The 21231-nt window shown below is 42.4% G+C and overlaps 3 protein-coding genes across 3 annotated transcripts in view; 2 read left to right on the top strand and 1 right to left on the bottom strand.

Moving 5' to 3' along the window:
• Positions 1 to 21231, bottom strand: part of LOC105691561 — a 78044-nt gene that overhangs the window by 55225 nt on the left and 1588 nt on the right. The gene's annotated exons all lie outside the window — the stretch shown is intronic.
• On the top strand, positions 246 to 10933 carry LOC105691629 (adenylate cyclase type 5). The gene is made up of 12 exons (XM_048660387.1): positions 246 to 313; positions 1667 to 1813; positions 7644 to 7802; positions 8264 to 8515; positions 8598 to 8757; positions 8854 to 8951; positions 9045 to 9129; positions 9211 to 9327; positions 9418 to 9549; positions 9634 to 10011; positions 10130 to 10349; positions 10434 to 10933. Exons 1-12 carry the CDS (start codon positions 246 to 248, stop codon positions 10931 to 10933), a joined length of 2316 nt encoding a protein of 771 aa, XP_048516344.1.
• On the top strand, positions 10931 to 20276 carry LOC105691628 (proton-coupled folate transporter). The gene is made up of 11 exons (XM_048660205.1): positions 10931 to 14630; positions 14718 to 16700; positions 16947 to 17179; positions 17368 to 17598; positions 17680 to 18031; positions 18103 to 18399; positions 18460 to 18561; positions 18699 to 18836; positions 19146 to 19229; positions 19303 to 19459; positions 19553 to 20276. The coding sequence occupies exons 3-11, from the start codon at positions 17150 to 17152 to the stop codon at positions 19653 to 19655; spliced, it is 1494 nt and encodes a 497-aa protein (XP_048516162.1). The 5' UTR covers positions 10931 to 14630; positions 14718 to 16700; positions 16947 to 17149; the 3' UTR covers positions 19656 to 20276.

Below are 21231 nucleotides of genomic sequence, written 5' to 3'. Positions count from 1 at the left end.
GCGAAGGGTCGAGTTGGGTCAGGTTGGGATCGAGTCACCCTGTATTCCGCGTATAACCGGCGCAGGCATAGGTACGGGACTACAATGGCCGCACAACTTACTTCATATCTACCCACACACGATTCGCACGGACACGCGCGCACGCACACGCGTCACCGTGCGACCCTCTCCACACGCGAGAAAGTTACGCCAGCCACCCTAACGAAATAATACGCCGGGGCAACCCCTGGCTTCGCACATCAAAGATGCAGAAGGTCGGTGGCCTCGGCTACATACCTCTACCGACGTACAAACATTCGTTACCGACGAGCGAGTAACTTTTTCCTCTACAATACGTCTACCCAATTTTCTACCCGCGGCTGCAATCTCGGCACGGAGCGTGACTTCGACGCTGCAATTATCCAACTAACAATAAACGAAGCATTGGAACGCTTCCCTCCGAAGCGAAGGGAGTGCGAACGGCGTTTGTCTTGTTCTTATCCGTGCCAGCGACGCGTGAATGGAAGAGTAATCGCAATACGAAACAGAAGTTCTCCGCCACCGGTGACGTCGTCCTTAATATTGAAACTTCGGATGAAACAGTCGTCAGAGATGAGAGAATTCGCGAGATCCGACCGGTTTCTTGCCGATGGAAAGATAGAATACATACCGCCGTGAGGGGGTCCTAGTCAAACTCGCCAGATCGAGATACCCTCGAAATCAAGATGTTCCGTCCCGCAGTTGTCCTTCCATCTCGAACATCGTCTAATTACTATATACCCGGTAAAGATTTGACTCCCACGCAAGTTAAATTGGAACGCGGCCCTGCGTACGCCCCTATATCCCCTTTGCCACGGAACACGAAGGGTGGGATGTCGAGATGCTCTCCCTTGGAATTCTTGGGGCTTGAAACTGATCCGGTGCGGTCCATTCACCGCCTCGTGAACACCCGTCCACGTCCGTCCGCGAGGAATTCGAACCCCAGTTAACGAGTTGAGAATGTGCCCTAATAAGACCCTGTTCCGATTTCCAAATTATCATCGAATCAATCGTTGGAGAAGGGATGAGATACGGCGGTGAAACTAGCGCTACCGTCGTCGATACGTTCGCCGAAGGGTTTTTTCAGCAGGATATTGACCCCTATTGTTTTGCCGTCCCGGGAAACTGAATTTGCACACCGACGGACGGAAACTAAACGATCGCGCCCCCTTGGATACCTGCGCAAAATCCCACCCGCTGTACAACGAGCCTCCAAGATTATTATCGTCGCAAAAATGTACAAAGGACGGAGTAGGTCGCTAACAAGCCAACTGTGTGATACTAAATTCGTTCGTTTTAATCCCGACGAAAAAACATTTCGAGTTCGCGATCCTCTTTCTTATTATTCTTTCGAGTAAAAGCTGGCGATTCGGGGCGCGACTTTTTCACATCAAATGACAATCCCTCCCCTGTCTAGCCCTTGTTTCGGTCGAGTGCGGTTGACGTCGAGCGAAATAGAAAACTGGCGCAATACCGGCGGGCACAGTGAAGAAGGCACTTCGATCATAGGCGCCATTAACTCGTTACGTGTAATTAGAGAATCGACCCGTTCCAACACGGGACACGAGGTCGTCCCGAGACCTGATTTTGACACGATTCTACGAATGATATAAATCCATCTTCTATTTTGTGTTCAATTTCGTTCCAGGTTTGACAAACTCGCAGCCGAGCACCATTGTTTACGGATAAAACTTCTCGGTGACTGTTACTACTGCGTTTCGGGATTACCGGAACCTCGACCGGATCACGCTCATTGTTGCGTCGAAATGGGGCTTGACATGATCGACGCGATTACGTGAGTAGAAATTTTCAGTCGCTCCATAAAACTATTTTCCAAATTCGCCCTACCTGGCGAAATGTGTTGGCGATAGTGTCAGGAGAGGAGAGGGGGGGGGGAAGTAGAGTAACGCTCGTTCAACAACGTCCGCGAGCAAACCGACGTGACTCATTCTTGGTAAACTATACTTGGAAGGAAATTACAACCGGATATTGCACCCTTCCGCCCTCGCGATAGAAGAAGAATCGCGTCTACTTTTCGTCCGACCTTGCGTCACCGTATAATCCCAAGAAAACACATACCCTGTTTGTTTCGTTTCTCTCTTCTAATCCACTTATTTTCCTCCCGATCATTGCGGAATCCATCTTCCATGGCGTTCGTTCCCTCGGGATACGGCAAAGGGGAAAAATGGAGAAACGGAGAAAGACAGCGTCTGCCAACGATTTCACTTCGGAAGTCGTTAACTTCATTTTTCAAGACTCGAGGTACTCGTAACAGCGAGATTCGCGCATTTGCCAGCTATCGAAATCTGCCCCGACTCAACTTCGGGGGAAACGTTCCACGGGATCGACGTTCGAATTCAATTTTTCGCAAATATTTTATAAACGTGGGCTTTTTGATGGACATTTTGCGCGCGTTACCATATTATGCGAAATTCGCATACCACTTTTTTGGCTGGAACCGGATCGCCAATAATTAATGTATACTTTTACGTCGCAAAAAGGCGGGGAAATGAAACGCAAAAGCACCGGGGGGAAAAGCTCTGAGCGGCGTTGCGCGATACTCCATTACCTGTGGGAACCTTGTGGCTCCGACTCTGTCGGCTGTACCGATGTATCAATTACAAGTTTATGCCGTCATATGCGTCTCTGTTTTAATCCCCGTTGTTTATCCGACGTATTATTCGATTCAAATTGAATCGGTATCGCTACCTATACCACACGTTGCGCAAGCGATCCCTTTGCACCTGAAAATATACCGCAGTAGCGGGCGACAAAGAGACTCTGACCTTCGATTTATTTCGATAACTTAAAACGGACATTTTTGAAAAAAAACGTTTCGCTCGCCAGTTCGACCGAACCTCCCCTCTTTAAGCGAGGACGCGTTACCGACGATGAACCGCGTACGTTTGGGAGAATAATTTAAGCGCTGCAGGGAGCTTTGAAACCTCAATAATTGTCAGTAATTAGCGACGGCGAAGCCTCTGCGGAGGCAGGAAACTGCATAACTGACGAGATATCATATGGGTTTGGTACGTGATACGGGAGTGAAAATCCGGCAATTTTATACCACGTTAGCGGAGCCGTCATACGGGCGTTTAAAAATGTTACCGGTGAGCTTTTCGTTATTTCACCGCGGTACGAATTCTTACGATTTTTCCCACGTCATACGTAACAAGGGGTGCGTCTTATTCCGTTCGAATCACCGCACCCTTGCGTCACGTGCCCACCCGTAGAATGAGAATACGCGTGTGATCATAAATAATTCACACCGGATGAGATCGAGAGAGTGCTGAGAGAGCGGTTGCATGCAGCGGTAAAGGAAATCTGAATTGATTAAAAAAGTAATATCGAGGCTATACAGTCTCGGGAACGAAGTTTACTCGCCTGTACCTCTAGGTATAAGTATAAAGTACAGAGACTCGAGTAAAAGTGGAGTTTGGTTCGCCGCGGCAAGAGAGCGAGAGGAGGAGCGAGAAAACCTGCATAGGAAGAAGCATGAGAAAATCTTCGCGTAGCATCTGCGGCATAAAAGCCTCGCATACCGGCAACAGACCACTTTCGCGACATTCAACGTCTGCGCGTCGCAAGAGTCAAGATCAGTCAAGACCGGTGTACATGCGATATTCTCTTTCTCTCTTTGATGTTTAGCCAATATTAAACGTAACCGTCCTGCTTTATTTTTCGCTACGGTATCCGTACCCATTTTAATACACATTCCTATATCTCGGAGCGGGTTCTCATCCGGCGAGTCGCGGTCATCGCGGTCGCGAGGGAGGCAGAAAGAAGGTTAGACGTGCGACCCGAGCCAAGCTCCACTCGGTGGGCTCGTAACACGGAAGACCTTAATTGCAAGATCTCAAGATCTCGAGGTGTATTTCACAGGTTCTTCCGGCGGACGAGTCTTTTCTTTCATATATTACCACCTTCTCTTTCGAGCTTCGCCCGTTCATCGTTCGGCGGGACGGTTACCTTGAATCTCGAGCTTACTCCCGCCCTTTTAAGCTCTTGAGTAGCCGTCGGGTAGAGGGAGAAGTAGTCTCGAGAGCACGAGAATAAGACCGCATCGGACGACGTCAGCTTTCCGCAAAATAGAGTGACCAACTTCAACTTGTCCTATACCGTAATCCGAATGTCCGGAGTCTGACTCGTCTGTTCGGAAGCTCTTCGAATATCCGAGAGATAATCCCCGAAGTTAACGCAAAGCTTTCCGACCTACCGAGGAGGCGTGTGAGACCGACGACGAAAAATAAAGCTCACCCCTCTTTTCCTCCGAAAAAAACTAGGTTCGCGACGAAGTGATGCGATGAATTGGAACATTATACTTCACAAACGCACGGCTCAGATTGTTGTAAATATTTTCACTGGTCGCTGCGGCGTACAGGTATAATTATATCGCATAAACACAGCGAGTAATCGATCACCCCGGAAAAGCGAGTCGTTCTCGATGTGTCTCATTATTGTAGCCCTGACCCTCGACCTTCCACTCTTCGGCACGTATACCTGTACCGCATATTTCGACCCTGCCGATGATGAATTTGAGACACCCGTTTGACATAAGTGCAGAGAGTGGGGAGCATTTTGTGCATTTTCCCCATACGCTCGAGCTGCAGAGGAAATGGAAAGTAATGGGAAGCTGAGAGTATTTTTAGTATCGCACTGGGACAGGAAGAAAAATACCATGCGAAAGGTCCTCGAGTTTCCCTAACATCTGTACGTCGTTGTGTATAACATACACGGAACGAGGGAAGAGCGAAGGGATAAACACGCGTGTCTGCACAATCTCGGAGATACTTTGTTCCATATCAGCTCGCGTTTTCAAACCTAACACTGGCATTGCACGCGCACCGCGTTCGATTACATTTGTCGTTTTAAATTTGATCCCATGATTTTTTTTCAGTTTCAGATCATCACATTTCATACGCATGTTGAGTTTTTTTTCGTCACCCTACGTTATTATTATCGCAATTTGAATTTTGTGTTAAGCGTATGGTTACCATACCTCAATTCCACTTTGAAACTCTCTACGTTCAATTTGTTTTTTTAATTCTTTCATTTCACTCATTTGAAAAAAAAATTTCGATAATTGACCCAAAATCGAAAATAAACCAAGGGGTACCCCTTTGGATTTTTTCGAATTTCGGACCAAAAATGACTTATTGTGAAAATCGATCGTAGGACACTTTTCTTACGTATTTTGACCTCAGGAATCAAAATCTGAAAGCCAAAATCATCTACTGATGCAATCGATCGAGTAATCATCAATTATTCGCTGTTGGGAGCAGAAAAATTACAAGACATATCGATTGGTTTTAGTCGTAAACCCACTTTGATTCGTCGCAATCCATGCATGGGTCGAAATATTCAAACTTCTCAATTCACCAGCAAACCCGAGCTGTGCTGGAGTCAGCGTAGCCAGTAGGGTAGCACTTTGTTGTGAGACGTCACCTTGGGGGCTGAGCAGAGGTGACGCCCCACAACAAACCGCGCGCCCGTGGCTACCTGACTCCAGCTAAGCTCGGGTTTGCTGGTGAATTGAGAAGTTCGAATATTTCGACCCATGCATGGATTGCGACGAATCAAAGTGGGTCTACGACTAAAACCAATCGATTTTTGGGCCAAAAATAAAGTATTTTTAAAATCGATCGTAGGGCACTTCTCTTACGTATTTTGACCTCAGGAAAACGAATCCGTTGGTTAAATGGAGCTACGAATTTTTCCCATCGAGATATCTCCATTTTTATGCTCCAAAAAGTGAAAAATCAGCGATAACTTTTGTAATTTTATAGACAGATCAATTTAACTTATGAATTCGGATTCCTGGGGTCAAAATACATAAGAATAGCATTTAAAATGGAATATTTTTTTTCGACCCAAAATCGACAAAATTCCAAGGGGTACCCCTTTGGATTTTTTCGATTTTTGGGTCAAAAATGAAGTATTTTTAAAATCGATCGTATGACGCTTTTCTAATGTATTTTGACCTCAGGAACACGAATCCGTTGAGTAAATTGAGCTACGATTTTTTCCTATCGTAACATCTCAATTTTTTGCCCCAAAAAGCGATAAATTGGCGATAACTCGATTACTTTCACAGATAGATCAATTTGGCTTCTCGATTCGGATTTCTGAGGTTAACAAGTATCTAAATACCGTGAAAACCTCCAAAAAACGTCGAATTCCTGCCCCAAGTTTGAGAAAAATCTGAAGCGAGGTAGCCTTGAAAATATCTTACCAAGGCAATGGTAGAGTCTTTATTCGTGTTTATTCAGCGTTGTTTGATAGTATCGAAATTAAATCGTGACAGACACAAACAGGAAAAAATTGTAATAATTCATTCAGCCGACGGCTCGACTCGAGAGATTTATCGATGGCAAAATATTAAAAAGTGAAATTTACTCGCCATTCGTCTAGCTAATTGCAAGTGACAACTGCTGTGGACGAGCCGTCAATTTTTCTATGATACACACAAAAAAAGCCACCATCACACAATATCAATTGATACACTTCTCGACAGCTCAGCTACGCATAGCGATCTAATAGTAAAATATGGAACGTGAAGCAGATAAAATTGGAGGATATTATATATTAGTCGTGCGAATAAAATTCACGATATGGTATGATAATGATCGAGAAGATATTCATATTGCACATTTATCGTGTGTTTTATCGGAATTTTTTTTTTTTTTAAATGAAAATAAAAGTGAAAGCTTTGTATATTTTTCCCATGTTGATACAAATCATTGTAAATTGACCCGTGTAACATATTTGACATCGAGTGTTTGCGGGCGAAAGCTCTGCACCTACGGATGTATTATTTATTTAGCTGTCGGATCACATGTACGCCATGCAACCAATAAATGTGAAAAATCAATGGGTAAACAAATGAATAAATGTAATGATACAATGACCGACCATGCGGTAAAGAAAAATACGCCGTTTTCCGTTACGTTGTGTGCCGTCTTCACAGTCACACAATTAGTATGATTGATTCCGTAATCGATCTGTTCGGAACTTTGTCGACTGCTGCCGCCGAGAACGTTTCTCTCTCGTTTCTATTAATCGTCAGATATTTTCTAAAGAATTTCAACCCGATTCGTCGAGTACTTTGTGATCGAGAATAAGCGAACGGTTACGACTCAAGGTCGACCCGACGATTCCTCATTCGCAGGTTCAGCGCCGTCATACGATCCATTATTTTTGTGCCGATCGAATTATTGATAATCGTCATTGATTTCTCCGACCAATAATTGCAAAGTTGGGTTTTTTCTATTTCGTAGCAAACAGGAAAGCGAGAACGCATTCAGATCTCTGTCATCTTAATGATTCTCATAATCTCCGTGTAATCATATTAGTTGCAAAGGGTCAATTGGAAGGAATTCGTGTACGTAGTTCGTCATTTTAGACGTGACGAGCTTCGGGCTGGCTCAAGATTTCAGAAAACAGCTGGAATCGAGGGCTCGTCGAGGCTTTGCAAGAGTGAAAATTGTGAGACTGGAATCAGAGCCGGTCGTCGGTGACGGTCATGCACCAGCGACGAGAGCAATATCTTCGAATTTTGTGGGTGAAACGAGGCCCCGAGGCGTGGAAATTTCATGGTTTGGTCGTAAATCGAATAACGTTTGCAGGCTCGTGAGAGAGGTAATGGCTGTCAACGTAAACATGAGGGTTGGCATCCACACTGGAAGGGTGCACTGCGGAGTCTTGGGACTTCGAAAGTGGCAGTTCGACGTGTGGAGTAACGACGTGACTTTGGCCAATTACATGGAAAGCGGGGGGATTCCAGGGTAAGCAAACTCGTCCACGAATTACCTACCTACGACGGCCTGAGTTCCGGTTATCCAAACTCCTGAGAAACTCTTCCGTGTTCGCCGTGCTGCTATCCGAACGTATATTAAAACTGGAGTTTCGTTAGTAGCGTGCTACATGAGTAGCATTTCGGTCACTCGAGTTATCACGTGACCCGATTTACGCTGGCAACCGATTGCTCCACTTTGTACGGAATTTGTTGAAAATCTGGAACTCTGAATTTTGGAAAATGAGGAAAGGTCGAAAGTTGCGCAATGATACTTAGCTGATTAAATTTTCGGATAATATCACGAGCGATTATCCCTACAGGTTGCGTAATATAATTAATCATTGTAATTATATCCGCGTGAGTATACGGAAATTTCGTCGCTCCAAAGTTGTCGACGCCCAACGATTGTACAGCTACTGTTTCACACCTTATTTCAAATCCAATTTACAGACGAGTTCACATTACCAAAGAGACGCTGGCGTGCTTGGAAGGCGACTACGAGGTCGAGGAAGGTTTCGGAGGAGAAAGAAACGCATATCTACGGGAACACAACATACAAACTTTTCTCATCGTACCCGGAGACACGTTTCGCGATAACGTTACGACCGGTTCGACCTTGAAGAAAGGATTCCAGGTGAACGTGAACGTATCGAAAGAAATGAGGATGATGGGCCACGGCTCCCAGCACGGAAAGCAGACCAAGCAAGTGCCACCGATCGGTCGCTCCTCTATTCGGCTGCGCGGGGTCTTCGCTCTTTGTCTTATTTTCGCTGACGTCTTTCAGATTGGGACTCGGCGACACCGTCGAATGCGAGAAGGACCCCGATGACGAGGTCAACGAGTACCTGATGAGAGCGATTGATGCCAGAAGCATCGACCGACTGAGAGCTGAACACTGCACCCCGTTTATTCTGACATTCCGACGTCCGGATATCGAGGAAAAGGTTGATCCGAATTTCTTCTTTAATTCAGACTCCGATTTTCCATTTGAAATTACCCATTACTTTCACGCACGTGTAATCCATTTATTCCGCACGCAGTACTCGAGGGAAAGGGACAAGATGCTCTCGGCGTACTTCCTCTGCTCAGGATTCGTTTATCTAGTCGTCATACTCGCCATTGCGATCAGTATCAAAGGGTGAGAGAGACGTCGGAGTTGCAAACAATTTTCTCCACATATCCCGCGCACTTTTCTCATTTATTGATTCGTTCAATTTTCATTGTGTTGTAGAAGCGTGAGTTTCTACGCCTTCGGTTCATTCGGTGGTATCATAATAATTTTAGTTAACGGGATACTACTGGCCGAAAAAAACGAGGTGATTCCCGAAGCATTGCATTTTCAACACGGGGCTTCTATCTGAATAATATTCTTATTTTTTTTCCAATTGTTTTTACAGACAGTTCCCTGCTGGGTGAGGAATATTTCGATACAGATATACGAGAAGCGTATCGTGGCCCAAAGTATCGCTTCGATCGTAGTTTTTTTAACGTTTACAACGGTGCTATCTCCGCTGGTAAGTTTTACTTGTTCCGAATCATGTTTTAGCACTCGGAGGCATCTGAATGAATTTTTTTGCGACAATGCGAATGGCAATATTTTACAGGTAGATCTCGACGGAAGAGAAGATTGCAGCAATTCAACCGTCGTAACTACTACCGAATGGCTCGACAATTTCACCGTGATGGAAAGCATCGCGACATCGGAGGATCCGTGCTACTACGAGTTGTTCTCGGACGTGAGTCAATTTTGGTTTGAAACTATCGAATAGCGACAAGTTTCCGAAAAGTGAATACGTGTTAATCGCAACAACTCCAAACAGCTCTTTCCCGTACTCGTGATGCTGGTGATGGTGACCTGCGCCGTTTACCAAATTTTGACCTCGGTCTTCAAGGTTGCCGTTCTCAGCGTGGTGGTCGCTTGTTATCTCGGAGTCAGCGTTTATCAAGCTTCGAAAGACGGGGATGCTGAAACCGGAGGACGTTGGTTAGCCGGAGTTCTCGTGGTCGCCTTTATGGCTGCGCTCGTTGCCCATTCTCAACACACCGAGGCAACTTACAGGTTGGATTTTCTTTGGAAACTTCAGGCTACGGAGGAGAAAGAGGACATGGAACACCTCAAGGCCTACAACCAAAAACTCTTGGCAAATATTCTTCCGGAACACGTAGCCGAACATTTCCTCTATACGGTCAACTCCGACGTAAGTTTAGCGAGGCTCGGCGCAAGTGAAGGCTTTCGCGGGGTTTTGTCTTCTTTGTTGTTTCAAAAAATTCTCGACAAGGAAATCAGAGTTCGAAAACACATTATTTATATTTCAGGAACTCTATCACGAGCAATGCCCTTTTGTTTGCATCATGTTCGCTTCGATACCGAATTTCTCCGAATTTTACGTCGAACTTGAAGCCAACAACGAAGGAGTCGAATGCCTCCGGCTTCTTAATGAGATCATCGCAGACTTTGATGAAATTCTTGCTGAGGAGAATTTCAAATACATCGAGAAAATCAAAAGCACCGGTGCCACCTACATGGCTGCTTCCGGTTAGTCGAATTCTCCTCAGACCCCCTAACAGCGAATCGCTTGATCTCGTGAACGTCCGCCTCATTCACCTTATGTTCTTGCAGGGCTCACAAAAAGTACCTGCGACATGCACGATTTCAGGCACATAACGTCGATGGCGGACTACGCCCTGAGGATCCGTGATCAACTGTCGTATGTGAACGAGCACAGCTTCAACAACTTCCGGATGCGAGTTGGCATAAATATCGGTCCGGTGGTGGCGGGTGTGATCGGCGCCAGGAAACCACAGTACGACATTTGGGGAAACGCTGTGAACGTAGCCTCGCGGATGGATTCAACGGGAATTTTGGACGGGATCCAGGTTACCCAGGAGGTCTACGATATCCTTCACCTGAAAGGTTACCCCCTCACTTGCAGAGGCAGTATCCAGGTCAAGGGCAAGGGTAGCATGATCACCTACTTCTTGGACGGACCGCGTAAAAACGAAGAGGCTTTGTCCTCGATCAATCAGAGTTCGATCAAGTCGCTGAAGAGAACTAATTCCAACAACAACACCGGTAGTTTGGAAAGAATGACATCCAGGAACGGCGTCGTTGCGTTATAAAAATACTTCTTGGCGAAGTATTGTGTACTAGCTAATATGAATATGCCGATAACGGGAGGGTTTGTATACAGGGAAAGCCATTTTCCTGCGGTTATCGAGTGATCCACGATCGATTCCGTACGAAGGAAATGTTTATGGTAAAGTTTCAACGAGGGCGAATACTCGATGTCCTTGGGACTGTGGGTAATAGAACCGACGGGAGTAAATTCGAAGAGATAAGGTGGCGAGAGCTGATAATTTTTTTGCCTCCATCGAGCCCGAAGAGAAGAGAGAACTCCGACCAGGCACGAAGAAGTCCGTCTTCAATTGTGAGATATGAGAAAAAATGTTTTGTTTTATAAAACTCAAATAATTATAATATCTCCGGTTTCAAGGTGCCAATATTCAACAAATGATTAAAAATATGGGGCAAATTTTTTATGCCGAATATAATAAGAAATTTGATTCAAAGTGGCGAAATCCAAATCGGAAAAAGTGTAACTGCATGCCTTGTCGCTTACGGGAAATAACGTTCTAGTCAATTTACGGTATATACCTATACCTCTATACATATGTGAAATATATCGGATGAGCTATTCATCTATATTACCTAACATACATTTAATCAATGAATCAAGTGCACAACACAACGAATGCGAGAGTAATCTATTCGAGAGAGACGACGCGGTAGAGAGCAACGGGAGATCTATAAGGGGTGAGTAATTATTCGATAGCGAGAAATCAGGTGCGGTTCAAATTATGTTCAGATTGATATGGTAAGAATCGTTGAAGCGGGTGATCGGAATTGATTCGCAAACGGGCAATTGAGTATAACACAGAAATTCAGAAGAGTAGTGACGAGAAGGTATCGAAAGGAAATCGGTAAAAGATGGCGAAACTGTTCAAACGGGACCACACGGGGGTTGATAGAACTACAAACATTTATGAAAGCTAAGAATATCGAGAAATCAATAAGTTACAAAAAAGTAAATTAGAAATCATAATTGATAGTTCATCCTTGGCTGTACCAAAAATATACAAATATATATATTGCTATCGTTAATAATTGCATGATTATTATCATAGCGTACGTACATAAGTGTCCTGTAAATATATGCATTATTATAGACCAGAATCATGAAATATTAATTGGAATCATGCCGCGAGTAGTATAATTTATAATTTCATTTTTCAAACGATCGGTGACTTTTACAATAATTTCCTCCCCCGGAGCACTTATGATGTAACACAGGTACTTCATCAGGTGTTTTATTTTAACGGACGCATGATCGAGTGACGATTATTTTAATATTTCTGCGACACGGGGAAATAATGAATTTAAGTATCGGTAGCATTTAACAATATTTAGTAACCTAGGTCTGTTCAATCGTAATTACAGTAATTCTAACAACAGTAACAAAAATCGCTAATCGGGTGAATTTAATGATGTGAAACACCCTGTAAAATAATAAGTATGCGTAGCGGAGTTTCTTCGCATACGTACTTATTGGCGAGTTTGTTTATTAGTTTGGAACGAATAATAATACTTCTTGAGTTTTTGATGTCTGCAGCCAACTCCGAAGCAAAAGACGCATTCGACGAAGTCGCTGAGGGTCAGCGCACGCAAGATCACTCGTTTTTAGACGAGAACGATTTGGAGAAACCATGAATTATTTATTTATCTACATATTTGTTTACTTATTTGTTTGTGTATTTATTTATCCATTCATTTATTCATCTATTCATTTCCTCCAATTTTATCGACACGAAACTCTTACCAAGTGCCAAATAATTTGAACTCTCTCGTTTCAACGTTCTACCTCATAAATTAACGCGTCAATTTTCTCAATTACGAATAATTTTCTCGCACATATCGATGCTGCTTTCGGAACAGTAAGCAAGATTCTATTTGAATTGTAATTCTTATTCGCAAAGCTGTACAATTAAATTAGATAAATTTGAACAACTTTGAAGCAGGTACGTATGCGAACAAATTCGTTGAACTATAGTTGTATAACAATGTTAATTGTCGTGCATATATCGATGTCTGGCCGGTCCAGTGTGAATACTATGAATATGTGATAAAAAAGATGAAAAGGAAAATGTGAACTATATTATATAAAATATATGAATACGTATTATCGTATGATGTTAAACATACATACCTATATACGATGTATCAATCGGGTATTTCACTAAATTTTTTGTGTTCTGTACATCAAAAATCGGCAGTTCTTAAGACTGGTAAAAACCATAATTCATACGTAAAAGAAACCTGCCGTTCCATTGACCGTTGTCACAATAATTGGATGACAAGAAAGAAAGTAAACGAAAAAAAAAAAACTATACGAACCAAACGAACAAATGTTCTAGCACCCAAATTCGTGTATAGAATGTCAAAATAAAACTAGGAATATCCGACTGATAAGTAAAGTACAATGAATGAAAGAGAAACAATCTAGTGTAAATGAATATTATATACAATACATACATATACATATACATATATATTTAAGTATACGAAAAAGTGAACTTCAAACTGAATATATTCCATATCAAAGTCGGATGAATCCTCAGAGTCAAATAATTATACTATAAACTTACATATACGTCATCAGTTACGAAACACACACGACTTTGAAATTGTTAGGTAATTTTCATTAGACCTATTTATAGTAGAAGCTCTCGAGTTCGAGCTGTATCTACCTTGATCTTTGTGTAAATTATAATAAATATGACAACGTTCCATTCCAAGGATCCAGCAGCACCGGGGATGCCTCTCATCGATCCTTACGTTCTACCTGTAGAAATTATTGTAAACGATCGAACGAATTAACGAAGTTCTAACTCTTGAGGCTGCTATTTAGTTTGATGTATCTTTAAATGGCCTAAACTACATCTGTACTGAATAAGAAATACCTATAATGTAATTCGGTGAGAAAACAAAAAGAAGGAAATTAAAAAAAGAAAAGATCAAGAAAGAGAAACAAAGCACTCGGAGTACGTTTTTATTATAAAACAAAATATAAATGAAGAAATAAATGAAGCTGACTTGTTCCAAATGATATAGTCAAACACTGTAGAACGACGTATTCCTTACTGCCTGTCGTCGACGTGTTGTTCATCTCATTAGCGTCGCTTAGTTCCCATGGACGCGTGAGTTCGCAAGGTAATAAAAACGCAACTGATTTGTATTCAACGTATCGGTAAAATATGGCCAAAAATATGTCAAGGACCAGAGTTGCAAATTTCAAAGGAACTTTGTTGTTGTTTTCACAGCTCAGAATTAACGAGTCACGAACGTACGCTTCGTCATCGGATATCGATATCTCCTGATCGACGTATCGCCGTAAGAGGCCGATGAACTTTATTAGAGGGACCAATGGGATGAAATCGATATCGTTATCTTTCTTAGCATCGTCACAAATTTCCGTTCGTTGGAATAGTGAAAATAAAAGCAATTTACAACGGGTGCAGAATCATACGCGTGGTCCGATGCGAACGCGATGCGTGTAGTGAATTCCGGTCATTTCTCGGGATTTCCTTCCACTGCGTACTGACCCAAATTCGTTTCCACCTCTTCCAAACTACGAGGTTCCTCGGCGTATAAAGAGGCAATGTTTGCTTCTGAAGAACGCAGTCCGAGTCAGCTGAGAAGTTAATCAACAATTATAAATCCGAACGGGGGCTGAATCACCCGATAACCACACAAATCAAGGTATAGTTGAAGGATTCGCTTCGACTCTCTAAGAGTCTAAGAGAGATACCGCCACGAATATAACGACGTCGGGTTTTTTTTTTTCAGATGTTCAAGGGAATTTTGGTTCTTTTATTTGCGCTCCTCATAGCCGCCGTCGGAAATGCGATTCCGGTTCCTGCGGGCGCCATTCTGGCTTACCCCATTCCTCAGAGACCAACTTACGCATCCGGATCTCCGTATCCGAAACCCATACCACCCAGGTCGAAATGATGATTCGGTTTTACAGACCTCACCACTCGACATCTGCAGCGGCACAACCTACGATTCATCAAAATAAGCAGCATTCACCACCTTCGATTCAAATTATGACGTCGATAAATTTTCATTCGCATCCATTTCAGTATTATTCACGTTAACCGTGCTTACGTATTGTTTCGAGTCATTCATTTTTATTTAATGCATCATCATTTATGCGTAAGCAGCAGGACGAAAGAGAAATTTTGTATACTGACAAAACATTTTATCGACTCTACTATTTATTTTATAATCAAAATCATATAGCGATCAGCGAAAAGTATGGAAGGTTAGCTTCAACGATCGAAATTACTTATTTCATCAAGTTGTCGAATGACAAAGTGGAATGAGCTAAACTCGAAGAATCTCGAGACGTACGACTAACGTACTCCGATACCCACTGTAATAAAACTTTTGATTCAATTAAAACCAATTTAGATTCTACAAAGGATAATGTATAGAGTGTCGAGCAACTCAAGCACAATAACCGGTGTAAAATTGTTACAAATGAGATTCGTGTACATGTATCGCATGTACACAATTTTGAATTACGCGATATCCTTTGATAATGTTTCGTAACAATTCGTTTGGGTCGAATATCAGTCGATATTATTCCGACGAGTTAGTAATAATTCAATGACTTCGAAAAATCAAGTTCTCCCGTTTGGTCGGAACGTGATCGCACCGAGACAAGGAATATCATCAAGTTCGCTGCGATAAACCGACCATAATTATCTCTATTCAAAAGTCACGTTGCCCCCTGGTCATGTGGTCCATTGCATACATCATTCCCGCCTCCATCACCCAATTACAATCAATAAATGCGAACCACGTGATCTTTTACCTACAGACGCGCAGGCGTCGACTTACCATCGAACTGTGGAACGTTCCATATTTAACTTTAGTGCGTTCAACTTGGGCCACAGCCACAGGCACAATTTGTTCTCGAGACGCGATTCGCGGCGCCCGGCGATTCTCGTTTGTTTCAATATTTGAAAAAGAGTCAGGATTAAGAACAACGCAAGTGCATTATTCGGAACGAAAAATATTGCATATCGCACGTCGTCTTAAACTACAGCTGCTTCCGGTTATCTAATAAACGCACTGTTTGAATTCCGAAGCTGATGCAACGTGAAACAACGTGCAGCCCGACACACCGACGCGACGCCGTGCTCTCGTGACCCCTAAAGGGAAAGTCGCCAAACATGTGCGTTGCCAAAGAGAATATACGCATGAGTGGAAGTGAACGCGCGGATCTCTGAAAGTTCGCGCACTTCTTCATCTGTATTTATTGTACATTATGTCGAATACTTAAGGCTTCGTAGCTTACGATAATAAACAGGAAAAATTTTATCGATCGATGCTTGAAATTATACCCTCATTCTATCGCACATGACCTGCTTTCTACCTGTAGGATTGGAACAGGTCTGATTTTTTTGCCTCTAGTCTTCAAGCGAACATTTTTCACGCCGATAGTTGCGTGTAATGAGAAGAGTTCTGTTGTTTACTTTCTTGTGATTGCCTTATCACTTGCGTCATTTCTTGTACATAAAAATCATAACAAAAATCAATTGCGTGTCATACATATAAGTTCTCCGCGAAGGAAACGGAAGAAACTTTTGAAACATTCATTGTTTGAAAGTCGTAAATCTTTGCGCCGAAAAATTAGAAGAGTTACGTTAGGTGGCAAATGAAACGACTCGTTACTCCATGTAACGATAATGATCTATGGCACGTTGTTCGGGACATTCCAATGAACAGCACAGAAAGAACTATCATTCATTGAAATTGATCGTAAGAAGATCTTGGACTTGACATATTTGACGATATCACACCTGTTTTAATAGGAGATTATATCCGATAACAACGACAATATCGGTTCCACCGATAACGCTGAATATCGCGATACGATCACAATTGAGTGTTTCACTGAGGAATAACAACCCAGTGAATTCGAAATAATAATGCCTTGATTACGACTATTGGTCCCTTTAAGAAAGTAATTTGCTCCTGAACTGACTAGATTCTATTTCCTACCAGATGTCATGGGGTCAACTCACTGACCACGTGTAAAAGATCGGAAAATAACACGTCAACGAACAGGAATTCCTCGAAGTAGCCACAGCGAACAGGGGAAACCGGCGGGTTTGCTTACCGGCAACACGATATAGCTCAGTGAAAATACGATATCGAAGTCATTCTCACGAGAAATTCATACGTAGCAGATATCAAATATCGTCGTCATGGCTTTAGAACCGTCTACGGAGTCAGAGGTAAATTATTTCATCATGAATTACAAACTTTTCAATTCACAAAAATTTCGCACGAAGTGCATCTGCTTCGCTCACATCTCCAATCTCTGATAACAGCGAGTTCAATTCCCGGAAGAGGTCATCGCTTTGTATGTAATACTTGGGTGATTACAGTTACCGTCATCATCACTGTAACTTCATATTTTCAGCCGAGCCAGATGAAGGTGGAAGGAAAGCCGGGCATTTGCATCGAGTATTTTGGATGGATTCGTCACACGACTGTAGAACCAACTATGTGGCTTTACATGATAGCCTTTATGCTCACTTCCGTAGTCGAGCAATCTTTCTTCGTAGATAAATCGTGCAGGGTTGATCACGGACTTTCCGCAGAGATTTGCAGCAATTTATCAGCGAACGCCACGCTTCTGGCACAAGTTCAAGTGAATATCGACCGACGGATGAACAGTACCGAAATGAGGTAGAGATAAGCCATGATGAAAAATATGACGATGATGTTTCAGATGACGGTATCGAGCTTCCATCAATGGAACAACATTGCCAGCCATGCGGTGCCAATAGTGTTGGCATTGTTTTTCGGAAGTTGGAGTGATCGTAGAGGTCGTAAAGCTCCATTGGTAATAGCGTTGATCGGAAAGCTGATTTACTCTGGAATGATCGTCGTGAACTCTTTGATGGACACTTGGAATCTGAACATGGTGGTTTATACCGCCAGCATACCCTCCGCGATGCTTGGCAGCGACGTCGCAATTTTTGCGAGCTGCTTTGCTTACGTTTCCGACGTTTCATCCAGCGCTCAAAGAACTATGAGAGTTTCGATTCTGGACGCTGTGTATTTAAGCACGATACCCACCGGTTAGTAATTCCTCGTTTCTGAGTTTCCGAGGACAAATTTCTCCCTAATCAAAACGTTTACTTGTCGTCAGGCGTTGCTTTGGGCTCGTATCTGTACAGTTCCGTCGTCAACTCCTCGTACTCTATAATGTTCCTCATAAATGCCACTCTGATTTTACTGGCAATCGTCTATTCGGCTATAAGATTGGAAATGAGAACAACTCCTCAGCAAAAGCCTTTGGAGAGGGGAAACAACATCGTCGCTGACTTTTTTGACAAGGAGCATGTGTTCGCGAGCATAAGAACTCTCATTAAACCGAGAGCTGACCATAAAAGATTGTACATATGGATCCTCATGTTGGCCATGGTCCTCTATGTTTTTCAGAGAGGTAATTCTTGTCGACTCAAAATTTTTTCCACCCAAATAATTTCATCGAATTAATTTTCAGACGAACGGCAAATGAGCTATTTGTACACTCAAAGTGTGTTTTCCTGGGACATAACTACCTTCAGTCAATTCAGGACCTTTCAATCGAGTCTGTTCGTTGTAGGTGAGCGTAATCCAAAATCGGATCTAAGATCTGTGCGTTCCTTTTTGTTTCTCTAATTTATCCATTTGTTCTTCATTTTTTTCCCGGCGCTCCAAATTTTATTCGTCATCTACTTTGTAAGCATTCCTTTATTTTAGCTATGATGCTGGGTGTACCGCTGATGAGTAAGTTCCTGGGAATGCGAGACACGCTTATCATCGTCATTGGATCAATTTCGCATGCTCTTGGAAGAGTTTTTTACGCCGTAGCAACTGGTCCGGGATTATTCTATGCAGGTTCGTGATCATTGGATCGACAAATTTTGTCGTCGACCGCCAAAACTTTTACCGCGTTTGAGTCGTTTCGCGATGAGTGGTACGGTGCAACTGCGATCTTTCGATCATCAAAATTTGCTTGGATTATCCTTCGGTGACGTATAGTTCAAGTAGCTTGTCATCTCCTTTGCGTTATACATTTTTGGATTGAATAAGAACGATGTCATTCTCATCACTCGTCTAACGTAAAGATTGGAATGTACATAAGCAAAGTCACTGTTTCTCTTGTGAGAAAAATCCAACTTCAGTTGAATTATTTTTTTTATTCAGGTGCTGGTATCGCAGCTTTGGGTCCTGTGACAGCGCCCGTTCTGAGATCCATGACTTCGAAAGTGGTTCATATCAAAGAGCGAGGTAGAGAAAGTTCGTTTTTAGCGTATAAAAGTTTTTCGACATTTATTCCATAGGCTTAACTTTTTTTTTGCAGGAAGAATTTTTGCCATTTTGTCCGTATGCGACAACGCAGTGCCTCTGTTCAGCGGTGTTTTGTATTCCCAACTTTACAACGCCACGATTCACACTGTACCAAGTGCCATATATTGGCTCACATTTTCTACTCAGATTGCAGTCTTTCTTCTGATCATGTGAGTACGACGCAAAATTATTTCTAATCAGCTACTCTGGAGGTTTTCGTGGGCGTTTTCTATTCCGGGAATATATAATATTATTTATCGCAGGGTAATTCACGTGACTCTTGGAAAAAGACAATTGGAATCGGACGGTCACGAGAAAACCGACCTCTTCTCCGACGACCCCGCGAATTCGACTCCCATTGCGTAGATCCGGTGAGATCAGGCAGACCTCAGCCTGGGATTTGCCCTGACTACCTGTTAACTTTTATTAATCTAATTGTTACTTCTATTCAACAAAGTCACAGATCGAATCAGTGATAGCTTGAAGATGAAGGGCCTCCAATTTTGAAGAAGGGGTCCCTATCGTTGGCTACAGAATATTTTAAATTTAAACAAGTAATTACCTCAATTTGATGAGTAGGTGTGTTCTTAATAACGAAGACATAAACATATTTTGACCAGCGATAAGTTTAACTAAATGAAGTATCGAAGTAGTGACTCTTGATTTATCGTACAAATACGAATTGGTAGAGTACAAAATTACAACTTAACAGCAACGCAACGCAGAAAAAACATTGAGCTTTTGAAACCCGATTTCGCACGTTCAAATTTTACACTTTCACACATTTTTCGTTCGATTCATTTTAGAATATACCAAATATTCGTGAAATGAATGGTACTTGTTCGATTAAACGTACCATGCACTGATCACGTCAAAGAATCGATTCAAAGAATCAAGGGAATAATTTGTATTTTAATCACGTTATAGTGATCCGAACGACTTGAGGGCCTCCTAATGAATTCAATAAATATGATCGATGAGAACAGATTTTAAAAGACGATTATTTTGATCGCTAGTCGCATATTGTTTGCTTGGCCCAAAATCAAGAATATAAAACGAACGCATTCTTCGTAATCGGACAACGATATCTCTAGATCATCATATCGCCATAAACGTTCGACGAACTACACATACAGGAAACAAAATGGAACAAAATCAATATCGCTCACTTTCTGTGGGAGGAACTTGATTTATAGCGAAGAAACCTGCACACGAATTTTTCAGGTGAGCCGAAATTACCTGTCACACGTGGTGTTTTACAAGTGTTTTATACATTTGCTATAACGTCACGCCTGGTTAGAAATTGCCGATTGGTTTATTCAATTTCACCGTTCTATTACGATTGTTCGCCGGTCGCTTGTTAATATTTGCCATGAGTTTTTATCAATCCAATTCCACGCCGATGAATTAGAATTTCGAATACATCAACTTATCTTAAAACACCTTGCACGCGCGGGGACGCACGCAATAAAATAATTAGCAAATCAATACCAGAAAATGATTATGCAATCGATAACGCATGTAACAGATATGCGGTGTAACGATATGAACGATCTAAAATCATTCAAATTAGATCCGGATCTATATACGCGCTCTAAATCGGCTGGATCCAGACTTCTTGTTTCTTTTTTAAAACCAGTTCCTCGTATGACCGATGATGCATTCCAGCATTTCATAGAAGGTAATGTCATGTGTTTCGCCCATCACAAATTTTAGATTTTCCACATGTCTTTAGGATTACAGAAGCGGTTCTTCGATAAAATTTCGCCAAAGTTTAATATTCAACGGCATAGATTCAGCGATAGGTATACGCATTCGAGAATCGAATACTATATGTTATCTTTACAGACTTGTTTCGCCATAATTATGTACATATTTTCATATAATCGTCTGTAATCGCAAACGAATTCACGGCCTGTTATAACGCAGACACGTTTCGATG

This window comes from Athalia rosae, chromosome 1, assembly GCF_917208135.1.
Source record: "Athalia rosae chromosome 1, iyAthRosa1.1, whole genome shotgun sequence".
In the NCBI taxonomy this organism is placed as follows: Eukaryota; Metazoa; Arthropoda; class Insecta; order Hymenoptera; family Athaliidae; genus Athalia; species Athalia rosae.
This window is presented reverse-complemented; position numbering and strand designations above follow the sequence as displayed.